Genomic DNA, 17,472 nt, shown 5'->3' with positions numbered 1-17,472 from the left:
CTTGTGGTTTCTGGGCAAACCATTTCCTATTAAGACAAAAGCGATAAACTGTATTTATAGATTAGCCCACAGGTTAGCAAAATGTCTCATGCTATGTTTCAAAACTCCCCCGAGGGCATGCAATAGAACAACATCTGATAAGATTTATGTATTTAGTTATGACTCAGCAGAAGTTTACATGCCTGTCTATTGTAGATGAGGAGTGTGCTGATCATGTTCTTTTATTTGTAGATCCTTTCTCTTTGAAGTGGAGAAAAGCCATACTAGCTATCAGTGTTTCTAAACTATTTTTTTTCTTTATTATTTGGAATGGAAAAAGTTTGTGATTATCAGTTTCATCACTTTTAGGATTTAGTTCAACTATTTTATGAATTTACTAAGAATTCAAATATACTCTGTATCTGTTGTTAGGTTATAACAGGTTGTAACACTATTTTAACTACTTTACTTAACTCCATTTGATCTTATGTCTTTTGTAAACCTTGTCAGTTCTCTTAATACTTTAATTAATTGTGAGTCTGTGTTATATTTTTTGTGATCTTTATGTTTCATGTTTTTAAGTGAGGCCTTTTCCTGATTAAATAAAATTTCATTTGAATTATTCATCATTTTTCTGGGAGGTCCCTGGAAATTTACCAAGAAAGACAAGGTCTGGCCAAAAGGGATCTGGGGACTTTCTGGAAGTATACAACTATTATCTGGTTAATCTGGCAGGAGACTAGTTTAGAGATTCATCAAACTAATCTGTGTCCAAGCCTCTTCCAATTCTTTTTTCTTATTTCTGAAAGATTTATTATATTTACAGGTTAAAATAATAAATTCAGGCTTCATAAAAGTTTGTGTATGCAGGCACGTATTTGAACCTGTTGGAAAAAAAGTGCAAAACATCTCTCTCCTTGCTGCAGAGACTCTTTTGCCAGATGTTGCTTTCCCCCTTTTGCATTACATTAAAATAACACCATGCCTGTGTGAGCAGTCCCACAGGAGAAGGCCCTGGGAATTAGCGTGGAGGCTGCAAAAAAGGAAGAAGCGCTGAGCGTGTTTGCTGCCAGGTGGAGGCGATGTCGCTCCTCCTCTCCTCTCTCCTCTCCTCTGCTCTGCTCGGCCAGAGCTCTCAGTCTGTTGGGTGAGATCATTACCAGACACCAGGCTCCGGGACCTGACATACACCGATCGGAAAAGCAGCGAGAGAGAGAGAGAGAAACAGAGAGAGAGAGAGAGAGAGAGAGAGAGAGAGAGAGAGAAAACCCTGATCCGATGCAACCGGCGACAAAAAGCGACCTAAACCACCGTCTCCTGCCTCGGATCCTCTTTCCTCAGCACTGACGGCTGAAAGCGCGGTCTTGTCGCTGACATTTCCCCGCTGGATTTGGGCTTGTAGTCGGATGCGGGCTTGTTTTGACTGCAGTAATAGTGCTACTCACTCCCCCTCCACCCACCCCCCTCCTTCTCCCCTACCAACCGAGTAGCGGATTTGCGAGGGATCTCAGCGCTGTGCAGCTCCCCGAGTGACCAGCGATCCTGCAAGGCATCGGAGGACGCACTCTGCACCGCGCCGCGGCTCTCCACCACACGAGTCAATCCGCAAGAGCCTCTAAACATCTTATTTCTGTGAGGAATTAGACCTAAGTTTCCGATTGGATTTTTTTTTTCCCTGTGCGGCTACCTTGCTTCTGTCATCAGATCGGCTGCAAATCCTATTTTCGCTTTTTTCCCCCCCTCTCTCTCTCTTTCCAAAGCACCGTTGACGCCATTTTCCTCGGGGTTTTCTGTCAAAAAATATATACATATATTCTGGCACCGTTTGACAGCTCCCCAGGAGGCTGTCATCCCATCCGTCGCTTGTGTAAAATGTGTCTAAATGGATTGTAAATGATCTTGATAAAATATTTACACGTTAGAGCCGAGTGTGTGACAACATTAGACATGGGTAAGTAGCCCCGGTTGACTGGCCACATTCCACACCTGAATACACCTCTGCCGTGAATGTGTTTTTATTAATGTTATAAGCTGCTGTGTTCGTCTGCTTGTTATTATGCTTTTTTAAAACATACCACCTTAACCTGTAGCCTTTTACAATATTAGTCTGTGCTTTTTTTTATATTTTCATTTTTCAAATTCCTTAAATGACATGAAATATGTGAAATTGCTCTTGGTCACATGCCAACAAATTCGGCCAAACACACGCGCGCGCGCACATACTCACACCACCACCACGCGCGCGCTCACGCACGCAGACACAGGCCACCCCAAGCAATGCTGTGCCACTCACCCTCCTTTCATTATTACTGTCTTATACCTTAGTAATTAGGTGGCAGTAAGATAAAACAGCTAATTAGGTCAATGGGATGAAGTGTCCACAACACACTGATCAAGGAGCAGCTCAGCCGCTGCTGTTCACGCTCTTAGTTCAAATGTTTTTCTTTCTGCTGTGGTGGACCTCCTGCAACTTCACTGACATTGATAGTCCATCACATAGCACCACAGTCTGTGACATGCAGCAGGCAGATGGTTGTTACTCCTTCAGTCTGTCTCTGAGTTATGTCACATTTAACTGTGTCCTGTAAGAATTTGTGAAAGATCTCTGTTTGGATGTTGTATTTTTTTTTCCTGTTTGTTCTGGTGGAGTTACAGAGGCTAGAGGGAGGGGGCAAATGTTTCATGGATGAAGCCAAGTGCATGGAAGTTGTAGGTTGAAGCTCACTCAGAATGCAAGGAGTGTGTTTTGCTTTTGACTTTGCAGTCATTCTGGTTTCTTTTTCATTTGAAGCACAAAATCCTCACATGCCACCATAGCTCCAGTTATGAGATGCCATTATCCATGTAAATGTGACTTCCACATTGTGTGTCCAGTAGGTGCAGTGGGAGCCAGAGCTCCTCCAGCTGGAGTTACATTTATCAGTAGCTGATCAGTTTCACGTGGTGTGGAGGGTGGGGTGTCAGAGACAGTGTTGCCAGAAATGATGGCCCTGCTTTGGCTGTGTGGAGAATGGTGTCACCCAGAAGTAAAAGGCAATACACCATTGCTATCAGCAGCACCTAGAAACCTCAGTCACAACCACAGCACCTGAAGATAAATAGACAAGCCTCAATGAGTCAGAGGAAGTGTGGAAAAATGGTCAAGTCTCGGAATGAAGGTGTGGAAATGAGCACTGGATAAAAGAAGAAGAACAAGGGCATGAAATGAGAGGCAATAGTGAGAGAAATGCATGACTTGGTAGAAAGAAATGGGGTTGAAGGGTGGATAATAGAAGTGATTCAGACCCGGATGGACCCATCGATCTTGTCTTGTTAACAGGTTTGGAGGAGTTGAAACTCCGGCAGCGTTTTTGTGGCTTAAAAGTATGAAGCTGGCTATTAAACCACCTATTAGGTAATGAGATGCCCATGCCACCTTTAAATTAAAGCATGAGAAATCGATTAGGTGTATCCCCTTCTGAGCTGGATACCTCGGGTCGAAATAGGATCACAGAGAGGAGGGAGGAGGGAATGTGAACGGGATCCAAGGACAAATCTAACTGTTGGCAGGCTCTCTTAGCAGAATATCAGCACTGGAGTACCTTTTGGCAGAGCACACAGAAAAAGAGAGAGGGAGGAAGAGAGGGAGAGGTAGGAGGTGGAGGGTAAAGGAAAGAGGTAGCACAGAGAAGAGGGGAGAAAACAGAGGTGGTGTGGGGGAGAGAGGGAGGGGGGGTGAAGGGTAGGAGGAAGACAGTTGGGGAGTAGGGGAGGTGTTTTTGCTGACAGCCATTTTGTGGCTTCTGCTGCAGTTAAAATGGTTTAACATTCATCTGCTTCAGCTGGGTTAGGTGAGGATGGTTTTAGTGCTACCTGGCATATGGCTCATCCAGAGGAGTGTGTGCGTGTGCGGGAGTGCACGGAGCGGCTGCAAGGCCATCATTTTCTATTAAGGCTGTCCCACTCATGCCACTTAATAAATGTACTTCTAGCCGCCCTATAACTGAACAGATGCTTGTGTCATCTATGCTGAGCTGGGGAGAGGAAGAGTTTTATTCTGCTTTTCGTATCAAAATAGAAGTTCATAATGTTCACTTAAAAAAAACAAATGCACTCCTTGATGTGGACAGGGGAAAATGGCTTCCTTCACCTTGCTCTGCATTGAGGCAGAGGACTAATAGCCTTCCAGTTTGAAAACTCATACTGGATTTGAAAGTGCTAGAAAACTGGGGCCATTCCTTTTGATTTGTCTCCAACCAAAGATTGGATCCTTCTAGAAACATTGGTTTACATGATTGCCCCTTCACTAGAGGGCAGGTATAAAAGAGAAAAAGAGATAAATGAAAAATGAAAATGGCAGACAGACAATGTTCATCATCCCTCTGAGATACTCATCTACAGCCAGGGATGGCCGAGCCTCTACAACACTCTCACATCAAAGAAAAGGAGAAAAAAAAGACTCTTCACCTTGTGCAATCACACGGGCGTTTGGTGTGCTTGTGGATGTGTGAATGTGTGAGCCTGTGTCTGTGTGCTCGCATCTGTCTACATGTGTGCATGAGCTATTTGTGAGTCCACCTCAGGCACTGGGCTGCTGGGTATGCAGCCTTAAAAGGTTGTGTTTCTGCTGCCATCTCTCTCTCTCTCTCTCCCTCTCTCTGTTTCACACTCACACTCAGACGCTTTCTACCTCTGTTTTGTCTGTGGTGTCTGTATCATTCACCATCTCTGTTCTGTCCATCTGTATTCCATTATCGATGCTTTATCGTAATTGTTTTCAAAGGACAAGGCAAAATGTTGGAGGAGTGTCTCATTCACAGCCTTTCACATCCTGCACAGGGAATGACCTTATGCTATTTGAGAGGGAAGCTGGTTAGCGCTGGCAGTTTTGAGAACATAATAAAGCTATTTATGCAGTGAGTCTGGCCTCTCACAATCACCCTGCTGTCTGAGGCTAGTCGAGGTGTGTATGTGTGTGTATGTCAGTGTGCTTGTGTGTGCAAGAGCTAGAGAGGAGAGAGAGAGAGAGAGGAGACAGTGAGGCTCAGGCTAGTTAGGCGAGGGAGGCCCGAGGAGGGGTCAGTCTTACATAAACTCTTAGCCTGTCTGCCAGTAACAGAGAACTAACACAGCTTAGGGCACCGAGCAGGGAGGGAGGAGGAATAGTCATGACCCAGCTAAGTAGTTTACACAGTAATGGCCCGGAATGAAGATTGTACTGATGTATGATGCCATTTTATTGTCATGCTGGGTTATAGTTGTGAGGGGGTACTGAGTCTTATGAGCACCACCCAAAGGGGATAAGTTTCTTTTTGATGTGTGTGTGTGTGTGTGTGTGTGTGTGTGTGATGTTGTGTTTGGCAGCTGTCTCTTTTTCCTGTCATTGTCCTCAGTCACATGACAGACAGGGTGGCTTTCACACATGCCATTAGGGCGAGTCACCAAGCTGACATTAGGGACTGGGAGGCTCCTGGAGGACCAAACAGGGTCATATGGGCACTGTTTGATCAGACTGGGGACTGAGCCTGGACTCACTGTCTTTTGGTTATCCCTGTAAAACTTTGAATACTTAAAAGTTATTGAAGCACCACAGCAGTGGTTTTGCATGTTTCATCCCATTAAATGCAAATCGACTTTACTGTACATTACTTTCCAAAGCATACCAAAAGATTTGGACTGATTTCCCAACTTCCAGGCAGCCTGAGGTTTTATACATTTTAGTGGGTTGTGAAAATCAACGTTCAGAGAGTCTTTCCTGAGATCGGTAATTCATCAAACTGAATTTTTAGCCTCTTTATATTTTATGTGTCAATGTTACTGATCATTGTAACCCTTGTTGTTGTGTGGTTATGCAGTGAGCAGGGCTTGTTTTGAAGATTCTTTTTTACTGGAAGCGTTAAATTAAGGAGGCTTTGACTCTGGAGATTTTAGATTGGCAAAAAGTATTGCAGTCACAAGCTTTGTTGTTTGGAAATCAAGCTCAAAAGACAAACAATTACAGTGTAAAAGGCATAATGGGAATTTGGTAGTTTCTTGCATAAAATAAGTTGCTGCTGGGCAGCTAACTTTGAAGTCTCACCGTAGGATAGATTCCTTGAAGGCAACAACAAGGAATCACTTTCAGAGGAGTCCCTCCTCAGAAATGTAAATACCGTAACTATGACACAAAAATCAAGCAGACTGAATTTTCAGTGTGATGATGGATTGCTCACCTCAAATAAATTTTGCAAGTTCCTTTTCATACTACACTCAGTGAATGAATCAATGACTAAATCAATGATTTTCAGGAAGGTAGGAAATCAATCTGAAAACGTATTAGTATGCTTTTGAAAATGGTTGGCAGTATCAACTCTGCCATAGCTGCCATGAAGTGGGTTCATAAGCTGAAATATGCAAAACCACTGTTATAGCCCTTTAAGTCTTTTTCATACTTAACCACCACGGAGCTACCAGAACCTACATCAGTAACCCTTATGAGTCAGTTTTGAAAGACTGTGGTTTCAGAATGGCAAACCTTATGGCTAAAGAGAAGGCTCACAGAAGCAAGCTTTTTCGTTTTTTTTATTTAATCTATCAAATGCAGTAGAGAAAACATTGACTTTGACCTCAGGCTAGGACACCATTTGTGTGCAGTCGTACACTGACAAGTTTGTTGAAATACCGCTGTGGATTATGATTATTCAATCACACTGTAAGCATGTGCTGTGAGGCCTGTTGGGTATTATGATGGGGATCAGCTGTTAGTACAGTAGCGTGGGCTGGTACAGGAGTGCACACAGAGAAAACACACACATAGATAGTGCAAAATGCCTACAGTAACCATGTCGGAGAGTGTATTAGCGGGTGGTAGGAGGTGGGTAATTCTCAGTGTATGCTATAAACCTTTTGTGCTCTCAGGTCACTGTTAGTCTGCAGCAAGCAATAAGCTTTCACTTGAGTCATGTCCGCAGGTAGTGGTCTAGCCTGGGTTCACATCAGTGTAAATGGTGTCAGTCTAAGCTCAGTGTGTGAGACAGCATTCCCCACTTCCAGCTCAGTCATGCCTCATGTCATATTGACTGATGGGATTCCCTGGAGCTGTACTGAGAAGTGTAGTCCAGTGTTTGTTTTGGTTGCTTTCTGTTTATACGCCCGTGTAAGTAAGCCTGCGTAAGTGTATATGTGCGTAAGTGTGTTGGTGTTAAGCGTGTAATATATATCTGCGCCTGCAATGTGCAATGATCCAAAAATTAAGACTTGAATCCACTGAGGAATGGCTACCGCAGCCTTTTTCTCTAGAGAGCAGAAACAGCAGCAGGGGTGCAGAAGTGTACTGTCATTTGTGTGCCTATTTATGTGCATTAAGTGTATGGAGTTTTTCATGCATGTGTGTAGCAATGCCACTGCATGCGTGTGTAAAACAGTTCAGACGCTGGTTTTTCCAGACCAGCTCGTAAACCACATCTGGGGAAAGAATTTAGATTCCTTCCCTCGGTCTTTCTCTGCTGCCTTCCCTTTTCCCCCTGTGTGATTCCCTCCCTTCTTCCCAGCTCTGGTGAAAAGAAAAAAAAACAGAAGTCAGCTTCTTTCATTTTTTCTGTCTTGTGTCCTCAGGCTAACTTCAGCCTGGTTTTAGAGCAGAGAAGAGGAATGTCTTATTTTGTATTGATCACTACCGTCTGCATGGCTCTGCTTTAGCTCTGTTGTGTCGATAGAATGAGGGATGAAGTGAGCAGGGAGGAAAGCAAGTGGTAGTGGGTGTCTAAAAATGAGTTTGTTTATGCGGGGCGCAAAATGCAAATGAGATCGTGGCAGCATGCCTCTACGGCTCCGTGATGAGCTTGTGTGTTTGTCTTCATACACAACAGGCAGCTAGTGATGTTGATGACAGCAGGCAGGCCTGTGCTGAGACGCAGTGCTAGAATGGGAGCTATGGGGATGACAGGACAGGATGTTTTAGCCGCCCCTCTTTTACTAATCATATCGTTCACCTGCTCTCTCTGCAGACTGTCCCTGGCTTCGCTGTGTTCCTGTGGGACAACCAACCCAACCCCAGTAGCTGACTGAAAACAACCAACCAGCCGGACAGACTACTGTTCTCTATCTTCCTTTTGGCTGGCCGCCGCTGCTTCCCCCATCCTGACTGGCTCTGGCGGGAGCGTGGATGGAGCCAAGGGATCTGGTTGGCTCGGCCCGACCCAAAGAGGTGGAGTTACAGGGAGGCAGGGTGGGGCCAAATGAGGAGGACCGGGAAGGAGCACAGGGCATCGGCTTGGTGTGCAGTGATGATGTGATTAACGGTGCCATCAGCGAAGGGGAGGGGCTAGAGGAGCAGGGGGAGGGGCTTCTGGAGGAGCAGGAGTTCTCCATCAAGGAAGCAAGTTTCCAGGAAGGAAGTCTAAAGCTGAAGATCCAGACCACCAAGCGCACCAAGAAGCCCCCTAAGAGCCTTGAGAACTACATTTGCCCACCTGAGATCAGGATGACCATCAGGCCTCCAGTTGGAGAGGGCAAAGTGGGGCGGCAGGGACGAACAGGAGGCGGGGCAGGAGCAGGGCGGGGCCAGAGGGATGAAGAACGAGGACCCCCCAGAAAAAGGGTAAGCCACCACCCCTGTAAATGCTGCAGGTTATGTGTGGTTTTAGTTTTCATGTATGTGTCTTGACTTAGTGGAAAACTCCTGTGGCTTCTCCCTATCCCAACATCTCACCCCCGATCTCATACATTCCACCTCTTGCTGTACCTCCCTCTGTCAGTAGCTCCTTTCCCTGCTTGGTTACACAGGGTCAAAGTTTGCTGCGTAATTGAAACCAGTCATGGCTAGCTGAGATCACACAGTGACACACACACACAGGCACACAACACACACACTCACATAGGAGCTGAGAATAGGGCTGACATAAGCAAGTGACAGCTGGTGTCTGCTCTCTCCATTTGTGGTCATATACAGAGACCTTTTCCTGTCTCCTCTCCTCTCTTCTCCTCTCCTCTCCTCTCCTTTAATGAAATCAGCTCCTGTGGGTCACGCCCCTTCAACCCCCCTTCCTTCATCACACCCTTTACACACTACACTGGTGTTCGGTGTGTGTGTGTGACACTGTGTATGTACAGGTCCTTGGGGGAATCTAGTGTTTGCAGTGTGTGTTGACCTACACAGTGGTGTGTGTGTCCAAACCTGACAGCCATCTCGATGTCACTGAGCTCGACAGGCCCAGCAGGAGCGAAGGCGGCATGTTGTCAACATGACGTGGGGCTGTGTGTTGTCGTGTTGTGCTTCAGTCTTGTGGTTTTAACTCAGATTCAGGGGGCTCATGAGGTAATAGGGCTGCGTGACTGTTGTGTTTACCAGTAACCTAGACTTGCATCATCTGCTATATCTCTGGTTGGGTCAGTGTTTAAGAAGGGTCTGATGCAACACAAAAAAAAGTGGGCTGTTCAGATTTCAAAAACCAATCACCATTATCATGGATTTGTTACTGAGGGAAATTTGTGCATGGCTACATCACCCCTTGTATACAAAAAAATGTTTTTTTTTTTTTCTCAGAGAAATAAGGTCTCTAAAATCAGATAATGAAAGAAAATACAGAAGTCAGCTAATTAGAGGCTACATGCTGCTCATCATGTCTGTTAGGAGACCTGTAGTCTCATGAAGTCAGCTGTGTACAGGTGTGTTGTACATACTTTATATTACTGTTACCCAACTTGGGGGTTGGGACCCATAAAAGTGGTTGAAAGACAAATCTAAAGGGGTTGCAACATTATTAACAAGAACATTTTGCTACACATATAGTTTTACTCTTTCCAGACTTTCATTTATTTTTCTTATGAATTACTGGCTATATTATATTCAAATAGAGCCGTTTTTGGTTGAACTAGTAACGAGTAGACAATTGCAACTGTTGACAAGCGGTCGCAAGTAGACATTGTCTCATAAGCCAAAAAGATTGCTGCTCTGCATGTACGTCTGCTGGGTTTTTTAAACAATTGGAACATTGGTTGAAATCACCAGCCCACACCAACACCTTGTGCTCAAAGTCTGGGAAGTGATTCAAATACGAAATTGCAACCAAGCTGGAAAGAGAACATGTGGGTGTTGCTTTGTCATCTGCAGGTTTTGACATCATCCAAAGCCACAGCTTCAGCTATTTTGCCTGCAGGATGCGTATTCTCACCGCAAAGTAGGCTATGAATATGTCTGACCCGTTGTTACCTTTCTGTAAAGTAAGAAAATGTGTGTTTGTCACTAAACATTTTCAGTGTTTATATCCATGAGTAAAATGAGTGAGCTGAACCCTGCACTCTGATGTTTGGGCAGCCATTCCTAATCCAGCGCCATCAGTCCCCCATTTGGAAGCCCACTGCTACAGTATGATTGACAGAGGTTGTCATAGTGACAGGGGCAGCAAGCTGGTCTCTATTGAGGTTTGAGGTTTTGGGGGAGATGAGGGGAGGGGAGTGGAGGATGTGTTGGTGTTGATTGAGATCAGTTTCAGCCCTTCTTACCCTGCGCTCTGTCCCTCAATCACCCCCTCCCCCACCCCCCTTCCCTCTACACCCTGCTCCCGCCTACATCCTTTCCCTCCATCCACCCATCACCTGCCGCCTAATACAGGCAGGCTCACTGGAGAGGAACGGGTTAAAGAGAGAGGCTGGGCTGCTCTCTGTCTTTCTGTCTCCCTCTCTTTCCGCGTGTGTGTGCATGTGTGTGCGCCGAGGTTAAATACTCTCTTTGTGGTGTGTGTGAGGCTGTGTGTCAGGAGGGGATGGGAGGCGAGGGGGGGAGCAGATGGACAGCCTCTCTGCTCTCTGTTGTATTGTGTCCAAATCTACTCTTTCCCTCTTTATCTTTTATCTGCCTCTCTTTCTCTGCCTTTCCCCTCAGTCTTTTCTTCCCTCATGTCTTCCTCTTTTCACTCACTCCTTTTCACCACTCTTTTCTTCCTCTTCCTCCCTCTTTCACCCTCTGTTGTCTTGTAGCAGATGGCAGCATGGGGCAGCAGCAGCAGCAGCAGCAACAGAGCAGAAGCCAGAGTGTGATCAAGAGATGGGGAGAGGAGAAGGGGGTTGTGGAAAGAGGAGGAGGTGGAGAAAGGAGGTGGGGGTCAGGCATATGGAGAGCCTGGTTAAGGGGCCCCCTCAGAGGGAGTGTGTGTGCGTGTGGTAGTGTGGTGAATAGAGGAGGGGGAGAGGCAGGATACAATAGATGCCCATTAAGACAGAGATTTGACTCTAATAGACAGAGAAGGGGAGAGAGAGACAGACAGATAAGTAGGCAAACATGTAGAATGGCGCAAAGAAAGACATGGAAATGCCATGTTTTAGCCAATCTTTTTCTTTTGTAAGCAGCATAAGAATCTGCTGTCAAAACTTTGCTTCTCCATTTAAGATAAGATTAAACTTTCAGCTATTCATATGAGGAAACTGGGATGTTCCAGCATGAAACAGCAACAGGACACTCATGAAGCGAAACCTGGAATAAACACAACAAAGATGCCAATATAGATAATATAAATCTAAATAATTCAGCAGTGGAGACGAGGAAGAAGGTGTGCTTATGAGTTGTAAAATAAAATTGTGAAACCCAGGGATTTAAACACAGGCTGTGTCCAGGAACACTCTGTGTTTGTCATATAGTGTATTACAATCCGACAATGCAATGTTTGGCATTAAAAATGACAGTCTTGCGTCTCTACACCTGTCAATGATGACGCAAAATGACAATGATTCAGAGGTGTCCAAAATCGCAATTTACTGCTCAATACAGAGCGAATCACTGAGTGTTTGCTCTGTAGGGAGTACTGAATGAGTGAATGAGGTTGAGAAGAGAAGAGAAGAGAAGAAAAAGATGTTGTTTTCCTGTCTTAAAGGAAATCTCACCCTCCTATCATCTTCATAGCAGGCATCCATAACCAAGGAGGTCAATGAGCAGACATGTTGTGTCAGGGGACAGACCCACACATGCACATAAATGGGATATGATGGGCTCCTCTTCTCTGTCTCCAGCTGACATCACACACATGCTGAACGTCCTCTCACACACGGCTCTTTGTCTGGGCACGCTGTGTGTGTTTGGAAGATGAATGTGTGTGTTCGGAAGATGAATGTGTGTGTTCTAACGGATTGGGTCCTGGGTCAACCACTGCATCACTCCTCCAGACACACATGCCCACACGCGCACACACACACACAGTCCAATCTCGGTCCAATGCCTACACATGAGGAAGCACACGCAAGCTAAAATGTATCCACTCTCTCTCTCTCTCTCTCTCCCTCTCTCTCTCTCTCTCACACGCACACAAATCATGTTGAGCAGTGATTGCAGTTAGAGAGAGTGTTTTCCTGGTTATCTGTCCAGTTCTCTGGACGTGCCAAATGTGGCTCTTAATCCATTTCACTATCTGTGGGGAGAGATAAGCCAGAGCTTTTCCAGGAGTCCAGGCCAGGCTGTGTGTTGTTGTTGTTTTATGTGTGTGTGTGCATGTGTACATGTGTTTGTATTAGTGGGTGTATGCGAAACCCTGACGCTAGACACACACTTATCTTGTCTTGACAGCCCCTCTGCTTGGTGGTCCCCCTGGCTGTGTGTGTGTATGTGTCGCTGCTTGGTGGTCTCCCAGCAGTGTTTGGGATTATTATGTGTTAGTCAAGTGCATTCATAAGGAAATTAATGCTGCCACAGTTGCCACGTCGAGTGTGTGTGCATGCAGTGTGCGCACATGCGCGTGTGTGAAATGGTTAGCCTTTTGATGTCAGCTTTTTTATCCCTGGCTGAGATGGCGGTTGGTGACCTGAGGGACTTGATGAGCTCATAAAATAGGAGCATGTGTGTGTGTGTGTGTGTGTGAGCTGTGTGTGTGTGTGTGTGTGTGTGTGTGTGTGTGTGTGTGTGTGAGCTGTGTGAAGCAATCCTTGAGTGATTTATGAATGTGTATGAACATGAAATGATCACCTCTAATATGTCCTGACCAAACTATATATTGGACATATTGGACATTTTTTGGTGTTTGTCTTTGCAGTGAAAATATCCAGGCTTTTATTTTGGGGTGTGTGTGGGTGTGTGTGTGTGTATACGTCCTCAGTGTGCCGTCTCTGAGAGTAAGAGCTGGGAATGCTTTAAGGGGCGTTTCCCTGTGGTTGATGGGGGATGGGACGTGTGTGTGTGTGTGTGTGTGTGTGTCTGCATGCTGGGGAGGGGTGAGTGATTTAGCACCACTGAAACACCAGCTGTCCATCTGTGTCTGACCCCCATACACACCCTGTACACACTTGAAACACACACCGACACCTACACTGACACAGACACACACATATCTCTTCGCTTGACTATCTCTCAAACCTAAAGAAGACCTAGCCAAAACACAAGTTCTTCATCTGTCTTTCTACCACCAAACACACACACACAAACATATATTACACTAAGCAAGATTGCTCCCTAATCAGCTCTGCAGTAGTGCTGCTGCAGTGCATCCACAATGAATGACTCTGCAAGGTCACTCCTAGTGAGCACACGCACATGCACACACACGTACACACCCAGACACACACACAACCACACAAAGGAACACTGGAGGCTGGCAGAAGAAGAGATGAACTTTGACCCTGCTGGACATTCAAAAGTTGAGGTGATAGCTAGACTCCACGGTTGTGTAAGCCTCTGTGTGTGTGTGTGTGTGTGTGTGTGTGTGTGTGTGTGTGTGTGTGTGTGTGTGTGTGTGTGTGTGTGTGCGTGCTGTATTGTTTGTTTGTGCGAGTGGGTCAGGGTTGAGACAACTGGAGTCTGGCCTTTGCTTTCTTACCCTCAGGGCTGGATTTGGTGTCTGTGTGTGTGTGTGTGTGTGTGTTTGTGCTGACCATTTGGTTGGAACTGTAGCTAATTTCTCAATCAGACACACACATACCATCTTCTCAATCCTTCCCGAAGGTCAAGCCCTATTCATTCACTGTTGTGTCCACTCCCAGTGGGTTGCTGTTCCTCTTCAGGCAGATGTAAGCAGACTATAATAGTCAGTATAGCTCAAGTTACATTTTAATGAAGACCTAAGGCTGCTACTTGCACTTAAAGAACTGCCAGTGGCTCAGTCAGGGAGCAGTTACCAGTGAACATGACATGACATTTCACAATGTCAATAAATGCATTATTTTAGGTTTTATCCCTTGAAAATAGCAATATGATTTTTAGGATACACAGCTGATAGTCATTTTCACAACAGCAAGTAGTCATTCTTAAAATTATACAAAACAGATTTTGTGTTGTAAAAAGAACACCAAGTCACCCTTCAGCTATAAAGAAAACAAGTAAAAGGGAAGCGTAAATCAAAGTGGTCATGGTTTTGATATGGCAACATCAATATAAGTGTAGACTCTATAAAAAAAACTTATACAGGCCCGAATCTAGTTTTTGGACAGTGGTTGACTTTGACTCACATAACTGTGGGATGATCTGGAGGGCGGCCATGTTTGATGTCCTCTGCGGTCACGAATGATGTTGAGTCACAGCATCATGTGTTCCTGGTGGCCGCTTTGTTAGTATGGCTCCATCATGCCTCTGCCTCTGTGGTTAGTCAGTGTGTGTGTGTGTGTGTGTGTGTGTATGTGTGTGTGTGTATATGCAAGTATGTGTGCTTATGTGAGGAGGAGTGTATCCTGTGGTTTTGAAAGGAGGTCCAGCAGGGATAGAGGGTGATGTTTGGTGCAGGGAGGGGAGAAGAGGGGATGATGGGAGTCAAAGGAGGGGAGAAGCAGCGCAGAGTATTGACTTTCACTGTGTCTCACTTGAAGCCTAAGTGTGTTTGTCAGTGAAATCTGATGGCCCCATCAGCTGTCTGGGACGCGCCTGTCAGAAGGGGTGTGTGTGTGTGTGTGTGTGTGTGTGTGTGTGTGTGTGTGTGTGTGTGTGTGTGTGTGTGTGTGTGTGTGTGTGTGTGTGTGTGAAAGCAAGAGAGGTGACAGGGGAGGGGTGGTGGTGGGACTCATGACTGACGCTTAATACAATATTTTTAAACCACACATTTTTAACATAGGTTAACAAACATCTAGACACAATCACCAATATGAGGTGTAATTTTCACAATGAAAACATGTAATCATACATGTCACTGAAACTCCTTTAAGCCCTGTAGCTCACCTGGTTCAGTGCATGCCCTACATTGAGGCTGGGTTCTTGGTACTGTGGCCTGGGTTAGGATCTGGCCTGGACCCTTTGCTGTCTTTCCTGTCTTTAGTCACTGTCATTAAAGGCAAAATGCCCAACATTAAAAAAAAAACCTCTAAGCCTGGGCTTTTCAGACTTTGGGTGTTTCATTCTCCCCAGTTCTCTGCTGCTTTTCATGTCTTTGTACCAGGCTTTGTAAAATAATCCGTCTGTAGTTCTGCTGTTTATTTATGCTCGTTGTCTCTTAAGTATGAATGCGGACATGAATAAATTATATAAATGTGTCTGTCTGTCCTTCTGTCTGTGTGTCTGTCCCTTGGGGCAGCTCAGACTAAACAAACAGCTGTGTTTATGAAGCCGGGAAGAGCCACAAGGGTCTTTCTGTGTAGTGGTCCATTTCAACACACGCACGCAGACATATACACTCCCGTGTGCTCTGCGCACCTCATCATTTACCTGCCCTCTGTTGCGTTTTTGCCCCCTTCTGTTTACTTCCCTGCTCAGCCCCTCTCTCTCTCTCTCTCGGCCCCCTCTACTCAGTGTAATGCTCGCTCTCTCTCAGACTGAGAGGAATGCCACTCCGTGTGACCTCTCACCTACAACAAGGAGGGGTGCCGGTGTAGACGAAGGAGTAAGGGGCAGCTGCAGTCATGTGCCCAGGCATGGGAGGAAACACACACACACATACACAGAGAGCCAGGTTGTTGGCTAAAATTCACCTACTCACATTGTAGCATAGTTTTGTATGCACTGGTGCAGTTCTAGATATAGAGCACTGATTCTCCCGCCTCACTTTGGGACTGTCTGAGAAAGTGTAGGATACTATGCTTTGGTCTGTGTGTGTGTGTGTGTGTGTGTGTGAACGTGCGAGTGGAGTGCAGCCTCTCACAAAGGAGTTATTGTTGGTGTGAGGGGGCCTGAGGGGAGGCGGGCAGTCTGATTGGTTAAAACTATTGTGTCTCACTTTGCCCATTCTCTCTGTCACTGAGGATGTCATTACAGTGGCTCTCCAACTCCCTTCCTCCCTCTCTCTCTCTCTCTCCCTCTCACAAGCTGGGGATCATCTGAGGACTTGAGAATATTCACAGAAATGTGCAGACTAGGAAATGAAAGTGTTACTTTACAAGCTTTAAACTTGAAGTACAGACACTAGAGTCATTCTTGAAGACACAGTAATTCCTCTGTCAGCAACTATTTGAGAGCATCACTTGCTGGAAAACAATTTACTTTCCAGTAGTGGTGCAACTAATGGTTGGAACTAATGGTCCCTAGTGTCCAAGCTAAGGTCTTCAAATTGTGTTTTTTGTCCAACAGTCCAAAGATGTTCAGTTTTACTTTATATAAGGCTAATATAAATCCTCAGGTTTATGAAACTGAAAACATAGCATGTTTGGTATTCTCAGTTAATGAAATGACTGAAACGATCATCAAAGTTGTTGCTTCTTTGGGACGTCTTGGTGGTGATGGGAATTAAGTTGCTGACCATGTAATAGCAACATCCATGGTTTGAGTCCAGCAATGGTTCTCTGCTGCATGTCCTTCCCACCCTCTAAATCCCAGTGTTTCCTGTGAGTTCTCTGCCGTACACTTTCTAACACTGTTTTGTCTAGGTTTTCTTTCAACTTCATTTTCAGACAATTGACTACTTGATTACTTTCAGCAGCACTCTCCATTGTCATTATTTCACAGTATTCGCCAATGAAATTGGAAAATAAAGATAATGTAGAAATTTAATGTTTAAAAAAACATCTGATGTCTCCATTAATTAGCTTTATATCTTGTAAGTGTGTACAGAAAGACACAGGTGATTTCTTCATGTTTGTTTCCTCACTTACTAGACAAAGGTACATTAAGAGTGCATTATTTTTGAATAACTAATGAGTGAGTGAGGCTCTGCTGTTACAGGCCACCGTTTGCCAGAGAGGAAGTGTTTAATCTCAGCCCAGCTTCTGTCTTGAATTACCCATCATTCCACACAGGAAGTCATCCCTTAGGATTTAGAGCAGCTCATTGGCTGTTAATTGTTTCCTGTTGTACAGAAGTGGTATGATTGGGTCATATGGTGCGCAGAGTACAGTGAACAACACGTTCCTTTGGTTTTGTACTGTGTGTTGTGCATATGTGTGTATGGGTGTGTAATTTACTTCCCCCCAGTAGATGCATGGATTAATCAGCATTCTGTCTATTCATGCAACATTCCAACCTGTATTAGACTTGTTCTTGTGCTTTCACACAGAGAGAAAGTGTGTGAGTGTGTGTGTGTGGCCAGTCTCAATGCTTGTGTACATTTTCTTTGTGCTGAGCGTGTGAGCTGACTGAAAAGCATAATGCTGTCACTGGAGGTTCAGCCACATCCATGAAAGGAACAATTGGTACATAATCGC

At 45.1% G+C, this 17,472-nt stretch overlaps 1 protein-coding gene across 2 annotated transcripts in view; it reads left to right on the top strand.

The window, feature by feature from the left end:
• Positions 1–1,139: 1,139 nt before the first annotated feature.
• setbp1 (SET binding protein 1) overlaps positions 1,140–17,472 on the top strand; it is a 34,419-nt gene continuing 18,086 nt past the window's right edge. Inside the window, exons 1-2 of one of the 2 annotated variants that reach the window (XM_041041766.1) lie at positions 1,140–1,611; positions 7,944–8,536. In XM_041041766.1, the coding sequence (XP_040897700.1) occupies positions 8,102–8,536 (435 nt within the window). In that variant the 5' untranslated portion in view covers positions 1,140–1,611; positions 7,944–8,101. Of the gene's footprint in view, positions 1,931–7,943; positions 8,537–17,472 lie in introns of both variants that reach the window. The other variant, XM_041041765.1, reaches the window with a different exon arrangement.

The sequence above is a fragment of the Toxotes jaculatrix genome, chromosome 7, assembly GCF_017976425.1.
Source record: "Toxotes jaculatrix isolate fToxJac2 chromosome 7, fToxJac2.pri, whole genome shotgun sequence".
Taxonomy (NCBI): Eukaryota; Metazoa; Chordata; class Actinopteri; family Toxotidae; genus Toxotes; species Toxotes jaculatrix.
This window is presented reverse-complemented; position numbering and strand designations above follow the sequence as displayed.